Source organism: Leptinotarsa decemlineata, unplaced genomic scaffold, assembly GCF_025532065.1.
Source record: "Leptinotarsa decemlineata unplaced genomic scaffold, Ldec_3_MD MMD2_tig00026314_RagTag_RagTag, whole genome shotgun sequence".
NCBI lineage: Eukaryota > Metazoa > Arthropoda > Insecta > Coleoptera > Chrysomelidae > Leptinotarsa > Leptinotarsa decemlineata.
This window is the reverse complement of record NW_027412684.1, coordinates 17,845,806-17,864,959: the sequence shown is the minus strand read 5'-3', so window position 1 is coordinate 17,864,959 and position 19,154 is coordinate 17,845,806. Positions and strand designations below refer to the sequence as shown.

Below are 19,154 nucleotides of genomic sequence, written 5' to 3'. Positions count from 1 at the left end.
CCAGGTATCGGTTTTCCCCAAAAAGATAAATGTCTCCCAACCGGATGTAATAATGTCAGGGCAAACAATTCCGCTTTCTGCTTCAATGAGTTTGTAGTGTTTGAAATGGACACCAGTAAGTTTTGGTACAATCTTGTCCTTGGAATCACAAAGACTGCATCTCAAAAACTTGGAACGTTGATCCGAACTAAGAAACAGTACACACCTCTGCAAATTTTGATGCTTATAAAGCTCAGATTTGATCTTTGGCGTATTGTTCTTGTATAATCTGGCCCAAGGATTATAAAATACACAACCAGCGTGCAACGTTAATAGTTTATTGTATAAACATATATTCGATATCGTGAGCATGAGCACGTTTGTATGTAGTCATGCCCTGTCAACATAACCTGCATTAACCATGATTGTCTCGTGTTGCCAACTTGTAGTATCTCATATGTATTACAAGTTGCCTAACAGTGACAACTGTTTAAACACATTATATTACAGTTCTCACGTATAGAGCTCAGCCTCTAAGTATACCATGAAGCTGCTGGATTCCATCCAAGAAAGAGCCATCCGTCTGATTGGAGACACGAACTTGCAGATGGTCTGAAATATCGAAGATAGATTAGAGATTTGTCACTCTTTCATATATACTTCCACGGGAGGTATTCAAATTTGATTCCACCAAGAGCGGTACATATCTCGACTAACTGTGGCTGCTCATTGTTTCGAGGTTCGTCTCAGTACACCACAAACTTCACTGTTTAAGAACTCTTTCATTTGGCGAACTGCGTTTAAGTGGAATGAACTTCCTGAAATGAATATAATCTCCAGCGATTCAAATCCAACGGGCGCCTGTTTAAGCACAGGCGCTGTCCTTTTATTTATTTTTTTATCAATCATTAGCTGACTCTGTTATGTCCTGGATAACGGTGGTTTCCTCTCCTTGTCTTGTATAAAATGTTGTGTCGTCGGCATATAAGATAGTCTTCATATTAATTGAAGAGGGCAAATCGATTATACAGCGTGACTCACGGTCGATGGTAGGCTAGACGTTTCTGGAAAACGCAAAGGATGATTTTTCTGAAAATTTCATCTCTCACATTTCCTTACCTGTTCTATCGGTCTAAAATATTTTCAGCATTGCGGCATTGCCACTTCCATCGAAAATTCCTAGCAACTTTATTTTTTTTAATGGAACAACCCATATATTAATACATTTTTGGAATTGCTCTGGTATTTTAATACTTTTTTGTTGATAATGTCCTATACCTATCTCTATCTGATAGAGATACGTATAGGACATTATTAAGAAAAAAGTATTATCCAAAAATGTACGGGGTGTTCCATTTAAAAAAATATAATTGCTAGGACTTTTTAATAGAAGTGGCAACGCCGCAATGCTGAAAATATTTTAGATCGGTAGAACAGGTAAGGAAATGTGAGACGTGAAATTTTCAGAAAAATCATGCTTTGCGTTTTCCAGAAACCATCGACCGTGAGTCACGCTGTATACATAGAACTAATACCAAAATCAGTATGAACTCAGTATATGTCAAAGGTTTTGATACATACAACAAATTGCCTCATTCAATTAAATCAGCTTCAACTTTAAAAAGCTTTAAAGCTGATCTGCTGCATCATATTTATAACAAATGTAACTGAAGGTATTACTAATAAGATCATAAGTCATGAGTTTTGGAATATCAATCAATTATTTGTTAGTTATTATTTTGTTGTTGTATGTTAGGAATGTATCCTACTTACAAAAAATAAATGTTACTCATGTATTACCCTAACACAATAATCAAAACAATTTCTACAAAATATTGAGGTGTTTTTTCGAATACGTCATACGTTTCATTAGGTATATTTTTACTATGAAACGATTTTTTCTCTAGAATAAATCAAAGCCTCAAGTAATTTCATTAGTGACTTCTATTTAAATAATAACTCGTTTCATGTAACAATAAAAATCAGCTGTCATCTAAAATAAAACAAATTATATGAACAATGTTTCAATTGTGTCCAACAAAAGCATAAATCAATTGAATTGAAACAAATAATTCGTTAAGTGAATAAATTGAGGAATGAACATTTGAAACAGTATAAAGTAAAACAGCATTTCATTGTCGAGAAAATTCCGACGATTTTTTCTATAGGAATGTATACTGAGTGTTTGATTGCTACTGGTACACGGGTACCAGTAATACGGATTACTTTTTGACAATGAAAATTAGCATTGATACCAGGAAACAAAAAAAAGCCAACGAAATGTCCTCAAATTGAGTTTTTCAGTTGAATGAATAATGTAAAAATCAATGAAAACTTGACGTGAGGCGTCATCAAAGGCTTTCTACTGAAGTTCTACTGAAGACTTAATTTCAAAATTTCACATTGACTTATTTCCTATGTTATTCTTGTAATTCTACTGATTAATATACTCACTATTGGATTGAATAAGGTTCCCAATATCAAACCAAAACCTGAAGATACGAGAGACGTTAGACAGTGGATGAGCCCAACCATGCAAAACCTAAGATGGTCCCTAGGTTGGTCACTGATGAAATACGATGGAACGGAGTACACTATTGAAAAGACTATCTGCGGAACAGAAAAATCATTGAGAGTTTTGAGCATCTGTCAAGCAGCTGAGTGAGGTTTTCATGTCGAATGTAGTTTGTTTTCAGTGATTGTTGACTGAAGAATTGGCGATTCGTATTGGATAATGTTTACTAACCACGTTTTATGACTGGCTGAAGAGTCATGAAATTAAATTTGTCATGTCACGGCGAGGATGTTTAGATGAGTCATGTTGTCAATGTTCAGTTCACGAACTGATCGCAAGTGTTGAAATTCGATATTGGAGCAGTTTGGTTTCGAGGGAAATAAACTCGCAAACAACGTCAGATTTGACCGAAATTTTTTTCTCAACTGTACGTAAAATAGTCAAAAACAAACCTTATGAACGCAAGACGCGATGTGATGCAAGATTACCAAAATCTTCAGGTTTTTAACTAATAAAATTTTTGAAAAAAACAATATACGACTGTTACAAAAGCAATGCGATTCCTACAACTGAAATCATAAGGAAGAAATTGATTACTTCCATAACGTGCCACAACGTGAGCTGCTGCAAATTTTCTATTTGGACGAAACTTGGTATGACATTCACGACACAGTTTGGAAAGGGTGGACTGATAGTTCGAGAATGTGTACGCCTAACATGCCTGCAAACAAAGGATCGTGACTCATCATTGTGCATTGCGAAGGAAGTAAAAGATGGGTTCCAAAATCTTTGAAGTTATATGGAAAAAAAATTCAGGGCTGCAATGTTGACTATCATGAGAACATGGAAGCTAGTATTTTTCAGGAATGGTTTTAAAACACATTTGGATGCCAATAGTGTAATAGTTCTTGACAACGCTTCCTATCATTCGCGACAGCTCATCAAAATACCGAATAAAAATTCGAGGAAAGATGAAATACAAAGTTTTTCAATGGATAACAATGTGTGTTTTGAAGATAACTATACAAAAAACCAACTACTTAAAGTTTTACAGACAAAAACATTTGAAAAAGTGTATGCCCTTGAGAGTATTGCTGAAAAGTATAGACACCCCATACTGAGACTTCCCCCTATTTGGAAAAGTTTATGCCCTTGAGAGTATTGCTGAAAAGTATAGACACACCATACTGAGACTTTCCCCCTATTTGGAAAAGTTTATGCCCTTGAGAGTATTGCTGAAAAGTATAGACACCCCATACTGAGACTTCCCCCCTATTTGGAAAAGTTTATGCCCTTGAGAGTATTGCTGAAAAGTATAGACACACAATACTGAGACTTCCCCCTACTTTTGTGTTTTCAATCCCATCGAGTTGATTTGGGGAAATTTGAAACAAAGCATCAGGCTAAAAATTATTTTCCAAAATTTGATAAGAAGCTAATAGAGCTAGTTGGTGAAAATAAATTCATTATTGAATTAAATGACAACGCAATTAATCACAGTTTGAAGTTTATGTAGTTGGTACTAATGAATGTAGGTATATATCTTATTACCAACTCTCGGATATATATACTCCGATATATTCTCTTAGGTTAGTAGTGTTAGAATACTTGAGAATGGTGTAAAAACCGAAACCTTGGTCGTATTAATATCAATACTTTAAGTAAGTGGAAATTAGACAAAGTATTTTGTTTCTATATCTGTATCATTTAACTTATATAATCAAAAATTATTTTTGAATAATGAAATTAGTTAGCTCCCTAACTATATTATTAAAGGGGAACTATTGAAAGGTAGGTTGCAATATATCGTTTACTTGAACTATACTCAGGAATAGAACAAGAAGGGAACCACCAAATGTAGAATTCATTGACAAAATTGAAATTATTGCAGTTGTCTATTTTTGATTTCGAAATTTGATTCAATAATACTAGAAGAAATATTTAGGTATGGCTGCCTGAACATGAATCAATTGTTGCATAATTTTCAGAAGTTTGATCGGGGTGTCAAATATTTACCTGAAACGGTATATCCAATAGCAGTAACGCAGCATAATATGTCTTCAAACTGTACCAGTTGTTGAATACTTCTTTTTTTAATCCTGCCAATTCCGATGGAACTGTAAAAGAAAGCGATGTATATCGGATAAAGCGATAAGTGTATGCAACTGACCTCTCAATACTGATGGCATAATTGCTGTGAACGTCAAATATACTAAACCAGTGAGCAAAAATCCTACATTGGATACCGCTTTCACAGAGTCGTTTCCGCAGTTTTGGAACACCAGCCCTATGCCAATTCCAACTAGTACATTGAGGAATAATTTCAAATGAACCACTGACTGAAACCCATTCTGCGATTAGAAAACTAACACGAGATGTAGCGAGGGAATTTTTAACTGCATACGTTTCAAAAATGAAGCGTTGTGATACTAGACATTGCTGTTTATACCTCTGTTATACGTCTTATCACTTTTTCAAGGACAAAACTACAGGAAATTCTTTAAAATCAACTGATCAACTGATCCATATAATAAAAGAAGAGAATCGGATTGAAACATATATCTCTTCAGACTTCTCTTGAAAGTGAGTGGTGACAGTGATTTCAATGAAATGGGTAGCCGATTATTGTGCCATATTATACTAACAAGAGCAACGGAAAAGTTGATCAAGTTTTGAGACACATGATCACGTCTTCCTGCGCCTGTGAAGAGTCTCACGCACGAATTCTGCAGTTTTTGAAGTCTCTGCCAATAAAATTTCGAAAGTCCGGGACCATTAACAGTCTTTGCATAATTGGCATGTCACCTGGTTCAATATGTCTTGACACAATCATGTCGCTGGGATTACATAAGCTGCTTCTCAAAAGCTTGGAACATTGTTCCGAACCACGTCAGCAACTTTTGATGTTTTATAAACCTCAGGTCAGACCTTCTTTGGGGTATTCTTTTCACGTATGGAGTTCCGCTCCTAAGCATACCCTGAAGCTGCTGTATTCTATCCAGAAAAGAGCCAACCGCCTGATTGGAGATGCGAACATCACTTGCAACCTTAATAGTCTAGAACAGGGGTCTCCAAACTTTGAAGCCTTCGGGCCATAATGATTTTTTCAGTTTGTTTCAAGGGCCAATTTCTGCCCTTAACTATATTTCTAGACTAGGATAGTCGCAAAGTGCGTGACCTAAGCAAACTTACGTTTTTTTGCATTTCAATTATTATTGTGTATTGTGACACTTAACGACATCTAGTGGCGAGTAGTGGTACTATGTACTATCTTTTTCAGCTACCCGCTAGGTGGCATTAGGCGTAACTGAATATTTGGAATTACCGCGTTGGTTCGAGAAAGTTCTGGTTCTAGCTAGTGTATTCCGATCACCTCGAGATGGCAGTAATAATTGCATATAAAAAGGCTAGCGACGCAACTGCGAGTTAGTCTGCGTAGGAAAGGCGAAGGAAGCGAAACTGTCTATTGTGAAATAAAGTAACACCTGTCAATAAAAGTATTTTGATTTGACTTATCGTTTTTATGTGTGATTTGTTAGTATGGAAAAGAAGCGAAAAATCGACAATGAATGCAGAACGTTCCAAGAAAAATGGAACTTTCAGTATTTTATGATTGAGTCCAGTAATAACGCGCTATGTTCAATTTGTAATGAAACCATAGCTGTTCTCAAAGACTATAACATCAAACGACACTATGAATCGAAACATCTTCAAAGTTACTCCAAGTATACAGGAAGTTTGCGGAAGGAAAAATTTGAAGCTTTGAAACGCTTTACCAAAGCGAATACTGAACAAGAGTCTGCAACTCGCGCCAGCTTTCGTGTGGCTCTTGAAATCGGAAAACGTGGCAAACCATTCACCGATGGAGAAATGATAAAAAAATGCTTGATTGCAGTAGCCGAAGAAATATGCCCCGAAAAGGTAAATTTATTTAAAAGTGTCAGTTTGTCAGCAAACACCGTGGCTCGGAGGGTGCAAGACATCGCAGAAAATATATCATCTCGACTGTCTGACAAAAATGGACATCATGAGTGATTTTCTCTAGCATTGGATGAGTCAACGGATGTGTCAGATACTGCTCAGGTGTTAATTTTTATTCGCGGAGTAGATTAAAGCTATGAAGTGTATGAAGAACTTCTTGATATTGATAGTATTCACGGCACGACAACTGGGGCAGATATTTTTAAGAGAGTTGAAAATGACATTAATAAAAAGAACCTTCGATGGAGAAATTTGAAATCTATAACAACTGATGGAGGCAAAAATATGTATGGTAAAAATGAAGGAGTGGTTGCACTTGTGTCAAAGGCTGTAGAAAATGATGGTGGTTGAAAACCATTAGTCTTACATTGTATCATTCATCAACAGTCCTTGTGCGGAAAATGTTTGGATATGTCTGAAGTTCTAAAACCAGTCATATCAGTTGTTAACTTCATCAGATCCACTGGGCTGAATCACCGACAATTTCGCGACTTTATTCAACAAATTGGAGAAAATGATTTACCATATCATACTGCCGTACGCTGGCTTAGTTGCGGAAAAGTCCTAAAGCGCTTTTTTGAACTTCGAGCAGAGATCGAATTTTTTTTAAATGAGAAGCAGCGCCCTTTTACCGATTTAGAAAATTGTGAATGGATGTGGAAGTTAGTCTTCTATGTCGATTTGACAAATCATATGAACGAACTGAATTTGAGATTGCAAGGAGAAAATCAGCTTCTCCCTAATTTATACACCAATATCAAATCCTTCAGGCAGAAAATAATACTATTTCGATCGCAATTACGTAAAAAATGTTTCACACATTTTGAAACATGTGAAATATTCAGCCACACTACAGAGACTGAATTTCCCGTCAATTTTGCAATCGAAACTTTGAGTGCTTTGAAGATAAATTTTGATACTTGTTTTTCAGATTTTGATGTCATTGCGAATGAAATTAAGCTTTTTCAAAATCCTTTTGATTCTGACATTGAAACCCTGGCTTCGGAAGTCCAAATGGAAATTATTGATTCACGGTGCAGTGATATGCTTAAGAACAAATATTAAAATTCATCTTTGTTGGAATATTATAAGAGTTTTCCAATAGAACAATTTGATAATTTGCGTAAATTTGCTCGTGGGTTGTTTTCTGTTTTTGGTACTACTTAATTGTGTGAGAAAACGTTTTCCAAGATGAAGTACACAAAAAATGTTCACAGATCTCAAATAACCGATGAGCATCTTAAATCTCTTTTGATAATTGGTACAAGTAAAATTGATCCACAACTACAAAGTATTGTCGGTGGAAAATCACGATTACATAAATCTCATTAGTGTTTTTGTTTTACTGTGATTCATTTCAATTATTTGTTAGTTATTAATATGCCTAAGTTAAGTTTTCTTTGTCTTCATTTCTGTCGCTAGGTAAGTTTTGTCTTGCAAGTAATTTAAACCTAGTAACTATCATTCTGTGTTTTCTTCTTCTTCTTATCACAGCAATAGTAACAACAATTAGGTAATCATTGGCTGTCGCGGGCCAGATTGATGACACTGGCGGGCCGGATTTGGCCCGCGGGCCGTAGTTTGGAGACCCCTGGTCTAGGACATCGAAAAAATATTGGAGATTTGTCTCTCTTCTAATAATACTTTCACGGGAAGTAGTCAAGTGACTTGGCACATTTGATTCCACCAAGAGCGGTACACATCAGAAATACGCGACGAACTGTGGCTGCTCATCGTTTTGAGCTTCAACTCAGTACTTCTCGAACTACACTGTTTCTTGTAGTGCTTGTGTTTTGTCATTAAAAAATGGGACAACAGTTTGGGACAATTACCATTCATACAGATACGATTATTACATCTAGTAGGTATACGACTTTCCAGATATTATAGAATACAACGATATATCCGAAAGTTATGTTTGATACATACGTGATCTCTACAAACATGTCTACCATTCCTTTTCAGTAGGAGGAGCAACCTGCTCCATTCTGATGGAGTCTCATAAGGCCGGCCAGCACCGACTGGTAGGATGGAGTGGACCTCCTGAAGATCTGTCATGTGATGAATCCGAACTGGAGCAAAATTTTTTTTTAACTTTCACCGTCAAAAATATTTGTGTCCCGGGTATGCAGGTTTTTCTGTTTGATGTTTCGCCTAAAACTGCGGTAGACACACAAAGCGTATACTACTGGTAGTATGTGCTGTGAGGACAACTGGATCAGTCTAACAGTTACTTCATTGTCTTCGATCATGTCGACCGCAGTTGTAGACAGAACGTTGGGTTTAAAAAACTTGCATACTATGGTCAACAAACCCGGAACAAAGAATTAGTTTAACGGAAACCAAAATTGGTTCTGTTCTCATCTGAGTTAAGGCAAGTTGTGTGGAGGGTACTTTTCGGGGTTTTTTTGGCCGTGGTCTGCAGTTTTTTATGGCTGACGTTGGTCTACTACTGAGGGGATGTGGTAACGGCCGCGGTGCCCAAGTTGGCGCTTCCGTTGTTCCGACGTATTTACCACGATGATAGTATTTCACTCTGGTTTTATATTATTATTATTATTATTAGTAGACGTGGCTTGGTTTCTCTTAATTGGATTACTTGACTGTGACTGACCTCTAATGACAAGTTAAGTTAGGTTAGGTCCAAAGTGAGTGGTTCTATTCGAACCTCCACCGCAACCCGCAACTGTTTATTGTCCCTAACACCTTTTTACACTCGACCAAATAACCCCACCTTCTTAACGAAGCCGATTAGTATGTGCTGTGCTTTTTCGTCATTTTCCAAACAGAGGCGACACAGACTCTCTTTCGACAGTCCCAGTCGCTGCAAATGATGATTCAAATGACAGCAACCTGTAAGAAGGCCTGTTAGAGATCGAAGTTCATCCCTACTGTAGTCCAACAACTGTTTGGTATCAAACTTGGAAGGGTGAATAAACGCCCTGGAAGATTATGCCAGGAGTCCATAAATCTTCCTGCCATTCAGGTGTTCAATCTTTGTTTGGTAAAGCCTAAAGCGATGCCAATGACAGGTTCTGGTTCGATGAAGCTGCTTGCAACACCCTCCTTTACAAGGGAGTCAGCAGCCTCATTGCCTTCCAGGACAGTATGGTCAGGAATCCAGACCAGAGACAATCTGTTAAGTCTTCCTATCGAGGAGAGTCGTTTTTGACAATTTGCTACCAATTTAGAAGTTGCTCAGTAGAAGCCAAGAGCTTCCAATGCCGCTTGACTGCCTGAGAATATTTTTATTGATCTGTGTATGAGGTTGGATTCTTCCAATCTCTGCCTACAATTCATTAGGGTAAATTTCCGCTTGAAATACAGTCGCATAGGTTCCTAGGTTCTTGGGTCTGCGACTGGAAACACCTGCACCGGAACCGGAAGATCCAGTCCTCTCTACTCGGAAACAGTACTTTATAAGGCAGTTCGTAGTTGGCAGTTGGAGTCATAAACCCAGAGGTCATTTCCAAAATGCTGTGACTTCCAGTGTTAATCAACAGTCTGTTGCATTAAAATGATTTGTGCAATTGCCAATGTGCACAAATCTATATGCAGTCCATCTAGCTTCTCTCTCCAGAAAAATGTGGAGAGGAGGTAGATTTAAAAGGACCTTCATGGCAGCTGATGGTCTGGTACTGATGGCACCACTGATGGCCAGTCAAACCTGTCTCTGTGAGCAGGAGATTTTCTCCTGGGCCATTTTCTGTAGAACCTTCGGCCACCAGACAATTACACTATAAGTAATCATTGGTCTGACAATCATCACGTAAATCCAATTGATTTGTTTGGGATCTAAACCCCAAGTTCTACCATAAATACCGCGACATGCCCATAGGGACAGTCTAGCTTTGTGTAAAACTTTTCCAAGTGGGAACATGTAGTCAAACTTTATTGATGTTCATTGCCTCTTCTTTTCTATACAAATCATCCCTGTGTTTTTGAATTAACATTGTCTCTCTATATATTCTTGGACAATAGTTTTGAGTTTCATCAAGTAGTACTGCATCTCCACTACTGTGGCCGGCACAACTGTGACAGGTACCTACAAGACAGGTACCTACACTTCTATTCCTGGTTCCAATGTAGACCTACTTGCAGCTACAAGGAATCCGGTTAAACCCTGGTGAGAGCGAGAACGACCTTTAACAAGGCAAAACGTACAAGACTCGAAGAGGACTGGGTTATATATCAAGCCAACCTCAGAGAGTTCAAAAAAGTCTGCAGACGAAAACAAAGAGAAGCCTGGAGAGCCTATTGTGAGGCAGTCGAAGACTTTCCACTAGCTTCTAGGCTACAGAAGGCACTCTCAAATGACCACCATAAGACCATCGGCATCCTGACGAGGGAAAATGGCGACAAAGCCGCCAACCTCCAGGAGAGTGCTGAGATTCTTATGGAAACTCACTTCCCAGGTTCTGTCTTTCCTGGACTGGCAATATGCTAGTACAGTAATTGATGAGGACAAAATAAGATGGGCTATATCGGGCTTTTCCCCCTTCAAGTCACCAGGGCCTGACGGTATAAGACCAGCCCTACTTCAGTGGGGACTGGACACTCTTATGCCACACCTGGTTGGAATATTCAGAGCCTCTCTAGCTCTGAGGTATATTCCCAGTAAGTGGAGAGAAGTAAGAGTAGTATTTATACCCAAACCAGGTAGGATGGACTACACCCTACCAAAAGCATTCCGACCAATTAGTCTCACATCGTTTTTCTTAAAAACCATGGAGAGGCTATGTGAGCGGTATATAAGAGATGAAGTACTTGTTAACAACCCACTTCATCCAAATCAGCATGCATATACCCCGGGAAGGTCTACTGATTCGGCCCTTCACCATGTGGTTGGCAGAATCGAGAGATCATTGGACAACAAAGAATCCACCCTAGGTATATTCATAGATATCGAGGGAGCGTTTGATAAAACAACCTTTCCAACAATTACCCAGCAACTACACTCCAGGAATGTACCCCTGGTAGTAGGAGAATGGATACTCCAGATGCTCTCTAGCAGAGCAATAAGTATTAATGTAGAAGACATCACAGTAAAAGGACTGGTCATGAGGGGATGTCCACAGGGAGGGGTCTTATCACCCCTTCTCTGGAACATAGTTCTGGATACCCTAATTAATCACCTTAACAAAAATGGATTCTACACAATCGCATACGCAGATGACATAGTTATCTTGCAGACCGGCAAATTTGTAAACACACTGTGCGATAGAGCGCAGGATGGGCTCAAATTAATGAAAACATGGTGTAAGAAACACTTACTGTCGATCAATCCCAAGAAGACTGAGATGGTCCTTTTCACCAGGAAAATAAGTTTAACGGGCTTAAAACCTCCCGAAATCTTCAAAAGCAAACTAAACTTCTCTGAAGAGGTGAAATACCTTGGTACTATCCTCGACAAGAAGCTAACATGGAACTCTCATCTACAGAGTAGAGCAAAAAGGGCATACGTGGCTTATGAGCAATGTCGGAGGACGCCTGGTCTAAACTGCAAAAATAAGACCTATGTTAACGTATGGAGCCATTGCATGGGGACCGAAAGTTCTAGAAGAAATACCAGCGTGGTCCAAACAGAACTGGCTGGTATCTCAATCGCCACAAAAGAAATAACCAAGAAAAGAATTTCTGGCAAAAAGATAACAATCTGCACTGGTAGCAGACAAGCACTATTAGCCTTGAACAGACAGCGTGTTACTTCAGGATTAGCACTAGAATGCCACCAAGATTTAGTCAAAGCCTCGGTAGATAATAACATTATCCTGAGGTGGGTTAAAGGGCACGACAGGAGTAAAGGTAATCGCATTGCCGACTCTTTAGCCAAGGAAGCGGCTGGACTAAGAATTTTAGGACCCAGTGGCACCCACGGCCTGATGACTTCGACAATGGCGGAACTAGTCAAATGTTACACCCATGCTCAATCTTTAAAGAGATGGGATGAAATCAAAGGATGTAATCTTGCCAGGATCACCTTGGGCGACCCTGGGAAGCTAGCGCCGAAGAAATATCTGGCGATGACCAGGAAAAATCTACGCCTCAAAGTAGGATTTCTGACTGGCCACTGTCAGCTAAGGAAACACCTACATAATATGGGGCTAGTGGACACACCTCTATGCAGGATGTGTGAACAGAAAAATGAGACTGTCAGGCATGTCCTGTGCGAGTGCCCGGAGTTATCGTCAATAAGAAAGTGTGTGTTCGGCGAGTCTTCGCCACCTTCCTGGAAGGGACAGGATGGACGACGACCTAGGAGGACAAGTCCTCGGGAGGATGTACAATGGGTCACATGTGGCCTAAGTGCGTGGGCTTACACTCACCCTCCCTACTCTACAGATACAGACAGAAACCCTGGTGTTGCCAAATGTTCTCTGGGAACCTTAGTTGACCTTAGAATGTTTCTGATACTTTTTGGTGGCCTACATGTTAATTTCATGTCGTGTTTCTCTAAAATTATCCTAATCCGCTCTGTAACATTCGCAACATAGAGAAGGAAAGCTCTTTCCTTGACTAGCCTAGCCGGAAATACCTTGGCGTTCACTCTCCTGAGTTGAGTTCCTCAGGAAGACTCTCAGGTTCACAAATACGTCGTGCTTTCTCAACCAACGTTTAAATCGCCCTCTCTTCTGTTGTGGTTGTTGGTTAGAGTTTTTGTTCAGATACCTGTATGTGTGTGTTGGTTTCCTGTACACTGTGTGGACGATCTTCACGTCTGTTCACAAGAACCCTCAGGTTTCTCGGGGTTGAATTGAATTTTTGGTCGAGAGAGTTTAGATATAACAAAAAGTCATTCAGTGTCTCTCCACCACCTTGCCATATCATGAACGTGTCATCAACATAACGCAGCCAAGGATATGGTTTCATGGCCGTTTGCTCTAAGGCTCGTCAGTCGAAATTTTCCATGAAGAAGTTTGCCACCACCGGACTTAATGGACTGCCCATTGCGGCACCTTCCGTTTGTTCTTAAAAGATGAACAATAAGCGCTCACTGATAATAATATAAAACCAGAGTCAAATACAAGTATCGTATTTAATGCGTTCGGAACAAGGGGAAAAACAACCCGATCAACTCGTACACTACGACCTTCACCTCACCGCCTTTAATAATGTTTACTGCAGTATTGATGAAACGTCAGCCATAAAACCTGCAGAGCATGGCTGAAAAAAACCGGAAAGTAGCTTTCACACAGTAGCTTTCTCTGGCCGTGAAAGTTTACATTCTTCAAATTCTAATTGATTAGTTTGAAATACTCACAGGTTGTTAGAGATTCCCTCCACTTCTCATCTTTGGCTGCCGCCGCTAAGATATCAAAGTAGTCTCCATGTTCACCACATACAACCTCTAGCACTGTAACAGAGATATGCATTTATCGTTGCATAGATCTCGATATAGCCATTTTAGACAACTTCCATAAATTTCACCACGTGTCAAGAGAGAGAAAGAGAGGTGGCATCCCCATTTGTGACAAAATGTGACGGGAAGGTACTGGAAATCTTGAAAATTTCAATTTGAAAACATGTCACACTGCTGTAGAATTTAATGAAAATGTTGTACTTGATTGAGTACCTGAATTTACAGTTCACAATGCGGATGTACCAATTTAAAAACCCGGGAGTAAATTAAATCGATTTGATCATTTAGCAGGTTGCATCCGCAATGTTTATGCTTGTAAATTTCCAAGGGTTCTGAATAATTGAGTTTTGCAACCCTTTCTTGCATAGTGCAGAATTTTCGTATCGGTTAGATTCGGAAACTAGTGGTTGCATGGCAAGAAATGGTTTGAAAACGTCGAATAATTTTTTCCTAGTCTGAAGGACCTTTCATATTCAGCATACCGTTTTTAGGAAATTTCGTCCGCATTGTCCCACATAAACACTATTACACTCCGGACATTTAAGCTTATAGACTCCAGATTTTTCCAACTTGTCGACCTTGTCTTTGGCATTGAAAAGGAAATGAGATAACCTGGCATGTGGTCTAAATGCTACTTCCACATTGTTTTTTCTGAAGAAACCTGCGATTACTTCTGTTCTTTTTCTAAAATATGTTGGCGTTACCCATTTCTTGATTTCTGGTTGTTTGACCTGAGGATACATTAATCTGCAAGTGAATTTCCGGCTTCGTTTCCTGAATAACTTCTGGATAATATCTGCGTTGAAACCATTATCATGACCTATCTGTGTAATTGTATCAATTTCCCTAGCTAGATTGTCTTCAGACAAAGGCAGTGAGAATGCTCTGTGCAACATTGAGTTGTAGGCTGCTAATTTATGCATAACAAGTCACAGGCTTATTGCCGCCTGGTTCTGATCTTTCCTGCACTGGTAGGAAGTGAAACTTTGAAACCGATCTGTAGTTGATCTACTGTATTGATTTCAGTATGGTCCTGCTGCTGAATGAAGGAGAAACATCTACAGGACTAACCTCTGTGGGGTATCTTACATAAATGTCTGTCGGATATAATTCACTATTTATCGATGTATTAGCAGGGGAAGTAGTTGTTTCCCTACTGTGTAGGTACGTTTCATATATTTTTCCTGATGAGAGAGAATCTAAACATGATTTGTTTTACGATGGGTTCCTCCATCTATAGAAGGGCCATATAGACTACCCGTGGGTTGGGCTACCTATCGGGCGCATCCCCAGGTGGTGGATAGGGGAACGGCCAGGGGACTGAAGGCCCTGTCCGGGAAGCCAATGTGGCCTTACGGACGGGGTCGCCAGACTCCTGGTCGGTGGAGGAAATAAGTAGGGTGAGGTGAACCAAAACTCCTCAAAAGCCTTTGCGAAACATGCCACCATGGACCAGCCTACCCAAGCTAAGGTGTAAGGAATCGTGCCGACAGCTGAATGGCCGCAGGGTAATATGCGGTTACGAACGACCCCCTTGGGAAAAGGGGCGAAACCTCATTGTAATAAGCCTTCCTCTGGTAACGCGGGGCTCTGCCAGAGTGACCAACTCTTCCTCTGCTACTCGTGGGAACACACATGAATGAAACGAATACAAAAACAGACACTGGAAAAACAAAAACCAATCCCAAGGCTCAATCTATGGTGGTGGCTGGGGATGAACAGAAATGCCCACACCAATCTACCACTTGGAATGAGACTGGACATGTCAAATCACCTTATGATATAATACAAAGGCCAAGGCATAAGTGCATTTGCGGCGCCGTGGCCAAAAGGAGAAAGAGAGCGATAGATGCAGGAGTGGAAACAACTATAAGTGCGCCCTCCTCCTCCCCCACTCCACCTCCAACAGTAAGGGCACTTCCTGCGGTGAGCTCCAAGAGCTCCGCCTTGAATAAATGCAAGAAACCGGCTGACCCTGCAGGAAAGCTCCCTCACTCGTGCACCTCCACGGAGGGAATCAAAAGAAGGTTGAAGAAGCCGTGCAACGATAGTAATGTCGCTGCACTTTCCAAAACCTTCATGAAGGCCGCCGTGAGACACCTCAAGGTTGCCAAAGAGAGTGTGTGTTCGGCGAGTCTTGGCCTACACCTGCCGATATAAAGGAGATGTCTCCCAGTGACCTGTCCACCTTCCTGGAAAGTACAGGATGGACGATAACCTAGAAGGACAACTCCTCGGGAGGATGTACAATGGGTCACATGAGGCCTAAGTGCTGTGGACCTACACTCACCTTTCCTACTCTACAGATACAGATAGACTACCTAGTTGTTCTTTGACTTCAAAAGCATCGTTTTGATCCAAAGGTGCTGCTTAGTTTAGGTGCTTTGGTGTTCGAGGATTCATTGTTTTTCTTCTTCATTGTCTCGATTCAATGGAACATTGATTTCAATTGAACAATAAACTTCCCGTTCAGGTTGTGATAGAATCGGATTTATTTCGAAGAGGCGTACTTACGGTAATCAGCAGGGTTGTGGTACTGCGGGCAGTTCAAGCCAAAGGTGGACAAATAGTCCACAGTGCTACTTGTTGGACCATGGTAGACACAACGACCAGCAGCCATAACGAATACGTTGTCAAACTGTTCGTAGAGACTCGCGTTTGGTTGATGAATCGTGCAGACTACGGTTCGACCTCCTCGAGCTAAGTTTTTCAACACTTGGACGCATTGAGCAGCGCTTGAACTGTCTAGACCCCTGCAAAGCAACAAAACAGCAGTTAGGATTCGGAATGGGTGTTATAATAATAAGAATCTTCATTACTTCCAATGGGGAATGTTCCTCAATTTGGGTTAATACAGCAAGTTTGAACAAAATAAAGTTGAGTTCAATTCATGAGTTTCTCAAATTCACTTCAAAAAGTATTCAAATTGATGTTTCAAATGTTGGGTTTTAACAGCACCTAGAAATAATTTATGCGTACCTAGATATTCTACTTCAAAAAAGTGATATAAATCAACAATTAAGGCAAAATATAAATTATAGTTCAATACCACATCCACAAGCCACATAAACAACAGTTGTTTAGTTATTTATTTATATAGAGGAAGATAGGTTAGGCGCACAAAATGTCATATGTCACAGAATGTCTCGGAACTCGGAACATAAGTAAACAGAACAGCACGCCTCTGAAATATGTCATCTTTGTTTGTCTCATACAGGTAACATATTCATTGTCCTTTATAAGCTATAACCGATGTTGCCAAATGGTGAAATAGAAACGAATCCCTTCAAATGTTGATGCATTATTTCATTCCTCTTTTTTAAGTATTTTAATAATTTTTTAAAGAAAAAGGTTGAAATGATAAGTTTTCTGAAAGCTACTTGATTTTCGTCAGGAAGAACATTCCCCATTAATGAGGCACAATTTTGAAAAAATAACTTAACGATGAATTTCACTAGTTTTATCCCAATTTTAACGTTAATTATAAATTTGTTAATTAATAACTTTCTCTGAATTGAAAGTTAATATAAAAATCCCTATAATTATTAAACTAAAACCCTGGCATTTTTTTCCTTTGGTGAAGTTATCCTTAATAGGCAAAAAAATAGAAAATAGAAATATTTCAATAATCAGTTATTAGTTACGTTTATTAAAATTTTTTGCTTCATTGTTAGTTGAATTGTGTGAATGTAATTCCGTTATTTTCATTAAAAATATTTACGCTATTTGTTTTTTTTTTCATCTGGCGGCACTTTATTGTTGAAAAATTATATATTGTGACTGCTGTGTGAGTTTTCAAATTTTTGAGTTGTCATAACATTGTTAATAATGAATATTTTTTCATGAAATTTTGGTCACACTTTAGAGGCACTCTGGATCCAGTGGCGTAGTGATTTTTTCATTAAAAAAATCGCTAATGAAAAATCCCGATTTTCGGCTAAGAAAAAATATTGTAATATGCCCTGAAACTTTAATAAACATTTCAAATTTTGTCCCAAGGTAGACCTTTTAGTACTTGACATTTAAAAAAAAATTTATTGAAATCGATTAACAACTTTTAATTTTAGGGGGGTGTTTCCATTAAAAATGGGTCACACTGTATATAAACATATAAGTCGTACAGGATACAAGTAAATATCAAATAAATAAAAAAATATTTCTTTAAAAATTATCATTATAAAATTCTTGTACATTATAAACTTTTCACAGCTTTCCTGAAGCATTGTAAAGATTTTATTTCTGTTATATTCTTTGTCAAATGGTTGAACATTTTGCAGCCATTATAGATAATGGAATCTCTTATGCGTGATGTACTAGGTAGTGGCAACTTAATGTTGTTGGATTTCCTCGTCACATAATGGGTTGGTGAAGATTGAAATGTGTTCGAATATTTTTTAATTAAACAAACTGTTTCCATTGTAAAGATATAAATCACTGTTAGAATTCCATGAGTGATGAAGAGTAATCTACAAGAGTCTGTACGTTTTGATTTGCACATATATCTCATGACTCGTTTTTGCAAAACTAAAATATTTTGAAGTAAATAACCACTACATACACCTTAAAATGGAATTCCATATCTCAAGTGAGATTCCACCAAAGAAAAATAGACAGTCTTAGCTGCTGTTAAACCAAATTCATTTGCGACTACTCTGACTGCATAACATCCAGAGGACATTTTGGTACACAAGGCATAAATATGTTCTTCAAATTTAAGTTCAACATCGATATGTACTCCTAAAAATTTTAGGCTACTTTAGTTCTCAATGATGTTACTCCCAATGGGTATATTGTCAAGTTCGCATCTGAAAGTTACTATATTAGTTTTCGAAATATTTAGAGAAAGACGATTTGAATCACACGAATTTTTCACTGTCATCATATCGTTGGATATGATTTTAGTTAAATCGTTTGCATTGTCCGATTGCCAAAAAAAAATGATAATATCGTCTGCAATTTCCCTGAAATATTCATACTTGTCAAATCGTTGACGTAGATGAGGAACAATGTTGGCCCTAGTATTGAACCCTGAGGTACACCCCTATGTATTTTTCCAAGTCATTTAAACACTTCCCGTAGAAGTTTCTATAGAAGAGAGACAAGTCTCCAACTTCCATTCGATGTTGCAAACTATCAAGGTTGCAATTAGGAGGCGGAATTACATAAAATTAGCAAACTATATACTGTCTAATTATCAAGGCCTGTATTATCAAGTAAAATTTTTGCGATTCGACATTGATATTTAATTGTTTACAACTCGCGAGCAACTTGCAATCAAAAAATATAACATTTGAAATCAATTACCTCCATTGAAACCTA

The 19,154-nt window shown here is 38.7% G+C and overlaps 1 protein-coding gene across 2 annotated transcripts in view; it reads right to left on the bottom strand.

Annotated features, from left to right (window-relative positions):
• The window catches only part of LOC111510979 (ATP-binding cassette sub-family G member 1), a 46,444-nt gene that overhangs the window by 2,779 nt on the left and 24,511 nt on the right, over positions 1-19,154 (bottom strand). The window contains exons 5-10 of one of the 2 annotated variants that reach the window (XM_074181770.1): positions 16,350-16,588; positions 13,737-13,829; positions 8,405-8,547; positions 4,665-4,833; positions 4,511-4,611; positions 2,434-2,589 (exon numbers count right to left, since the gene is read on the bottom strand). In XM_074181770.1, the coding sequence (XP_074037871.1) occupies positions 2,434-2,589; positions 4,511-4,611; positions 4,665-4,833; positions 8,405-8,547; positions 13,737-13,829; positions 16,350-16,588 (901 nt within the window). The remainder of the gene's footprint in view (positions 1-2,433; positions 2,590-4,510; positions 4,612-4,664; positions 4,834-8,404; positions 8,548-13,736; positions 13,830-16,349; positions 16,589-19,154) is intronic. The other variant, XM_074181771.1, reaches the window with a different exon arrangement.